This window comes from Myotis brandtii, unplaced genomic scaffold (assembly GCF_000412655.1).
Source record: "Myotis brandtii unplaced genomic scaffold, ASM41265v1 scaffold456, whole genome shotgun sequence".
Taxonomy (NCBI): domain Eukaryota; kingdom Metazoa; phylum Chordata; class Mammalia; order Chiroptera; family Vespertilionidae; genus Myotis; species Myotis brandtii.
The window spans coordinates 1,394,429-1,396,209 of NW_005367431.1; the positions used below are offsets into that span (position 1 = coordinate 1,394,429).

At 60.7% G+C, this 1,781-nt stretch overlaps 1 protein-coding gene across 1 annotated transcript in view; it reads right to left on the reverse strand.

The window, feature by feature from the left end:
- PTPRU (protein tyrosine phosphatase, receptor type, U) overlaps positions 1-1,781 on the reverse strand; it is an 82,230-nt gene that overhangs the window by 38,799 nt on the left and 41,650 nt on the right. The window contains exons 13-14 of the mRNA XM_005875242.2: positions 1,312-1,348; positions 431-569 (exon numbers count right to left, since the gene is read on the reverse strand). Coding sequence (XP_005875304.1) covers positions 431-569; positions 1,312-1,348 — 176 coding nt within the window. The remainder of the gene's footprint in view (positions 1-430; positions 570-1,311; positions 1,349-1,781) is intronic.

Here is a 1,781-nt window from a genome sequence, read left to right on the forward strand (position 1 = left end):
CTGCTCAAGGTCAACACCACAACCCTGTAGTCAGGGCAGACAAGTCACAAGTCGGCAGGAGGTCTGCAGGGGGCTGGGGATTCAAAATTATGTCATCTCCACACTTTCTGCACTTGAACAGCCCAGCGGGCACAGGCGAGCCCAGCACAGCTCCTTGGCAGCAGGCACTGCTTTCCTGGATAGTGGCACCTGGCACCAGCCAGACCCAGGCTCCAGCCAAGCTGCTTAGGGGCAGCTCCATTTGCGGAGTCTCTGGCTTCCCACCACGCGGCTTGGGTCCATCCACAGGCCTGATGCCTAGGCTGGCAGCCCTCCACACACCCGCCGGGCGGCTGCCCTGCCAGCTCCAGCCCTAGCCATGCCTCCTCTATGCCCACCAGGCCTCTGAAGGGAAGGAGCCACGGATGGGCCAGGGCACAGCCTCACTCACCCCTTGCGGATGATGATAATGATGGCCCCCAAGAGGAGGATGAGGACGGCAAGTCCCCCCGCACAGATGCCCAAGATGAGCCCCATCTCCTCTGATCTCTGGGACACCTCCAGGGGCCGCTTGCTTTCCTTGCAGGCAGCTGGGGAGAGCAAAGCAGGACAAAGGATCAGAGGGGAAGACAGGGACCACCTACCCCTCGGTCTGAGCCACAAGGAAGGCACCGGGCTGCACAAACACACATGCACAGAGACAACTGCCCCTCCTCAACGTGTCTCCTCGCCGCCCCTCACACCTTCTGCATCCCCGTGTCAGAGGATTTACCTGCACTGTTCCCCTATCAGGAATAGCTCCCATCTCCTCTCTGCCTTCTCCAGTCCCCCCAACCTACAGGGAATGCCTGGGACCTTCAGACCCACCTTCTGGCCCTCCTGGGAGGTGATAGGAGATAACTATGTACCTAGGGTGTGATTAGGGCATCTCAGGATGGGGAACCAGCCACACTTCCTATTTGGGAGCAGAGACAGTCCCCACACAGGAGGGTCCACCCTGTCCCCACCACAGGAAAGGGGGCAAATAAGAACCCAGAGCTAGTGCCCAGCATCCATCACTCCCATGGCCCAACCATAATGGCTGCCCGTCCACAGGCCTGTTCCAAGCCCTTACCAAGGCCCCTTCTGTGACCATGAGGAGCGAGGGGAGGGAGGGGGTTATCCCTGCTGCCCTTGGGCCAAGAAGGAACATGAGGACCTGGTCTTCAATCTGGGTCTTCAATCTGACCCAGAGGACCTGGACCACCCTCCTCTGCTCCCACAGCCCTGGTGCTCGGGGTCCAGCTCCCAAAGCCCAGCAGGTGAGAAACCTGCCTACCTGGCAGGACTTACCTTTCCTGGCGATGCGGATGCAATTCAGCCGGGTCTCCTGGAGGCACAGATGGGGGTCTCAGCACCTCGGAAGCCCAGGCCTGACCCTCCCCAGGAGGAAACCTCGGACACATGTCCTGGGCCTGGTCAGGGCTTGTCTGGTGTGGACTGTAACTAAAGACACCCCATCGGGCAGGAGGGCCTGGGGGAACTAGGAGGGGAGAGGCCTGCAAATCGGGCAAGGCCTTAAGAAAGGCATTGGGAACAGGGCAGGGCCTAGGTCCAGGGATCTGGTTAGAAGGGGCCGGCCTGGGAAGGAGAGATGGGGAGGGAGGGGCCTGGAGAAGAGCGGGGCTTCAAAGAGGAGGCGGGTCTAGTCTAGGCCTTGAGGTCTGGTGAAAGCAGGAACCTGAGAAGGACCCCTCTGGGGAGAGAGAAGCCCCAGATTGAAGACCAGGACCTCAGGGAGGGGACAGGGACTAGACTGGGGG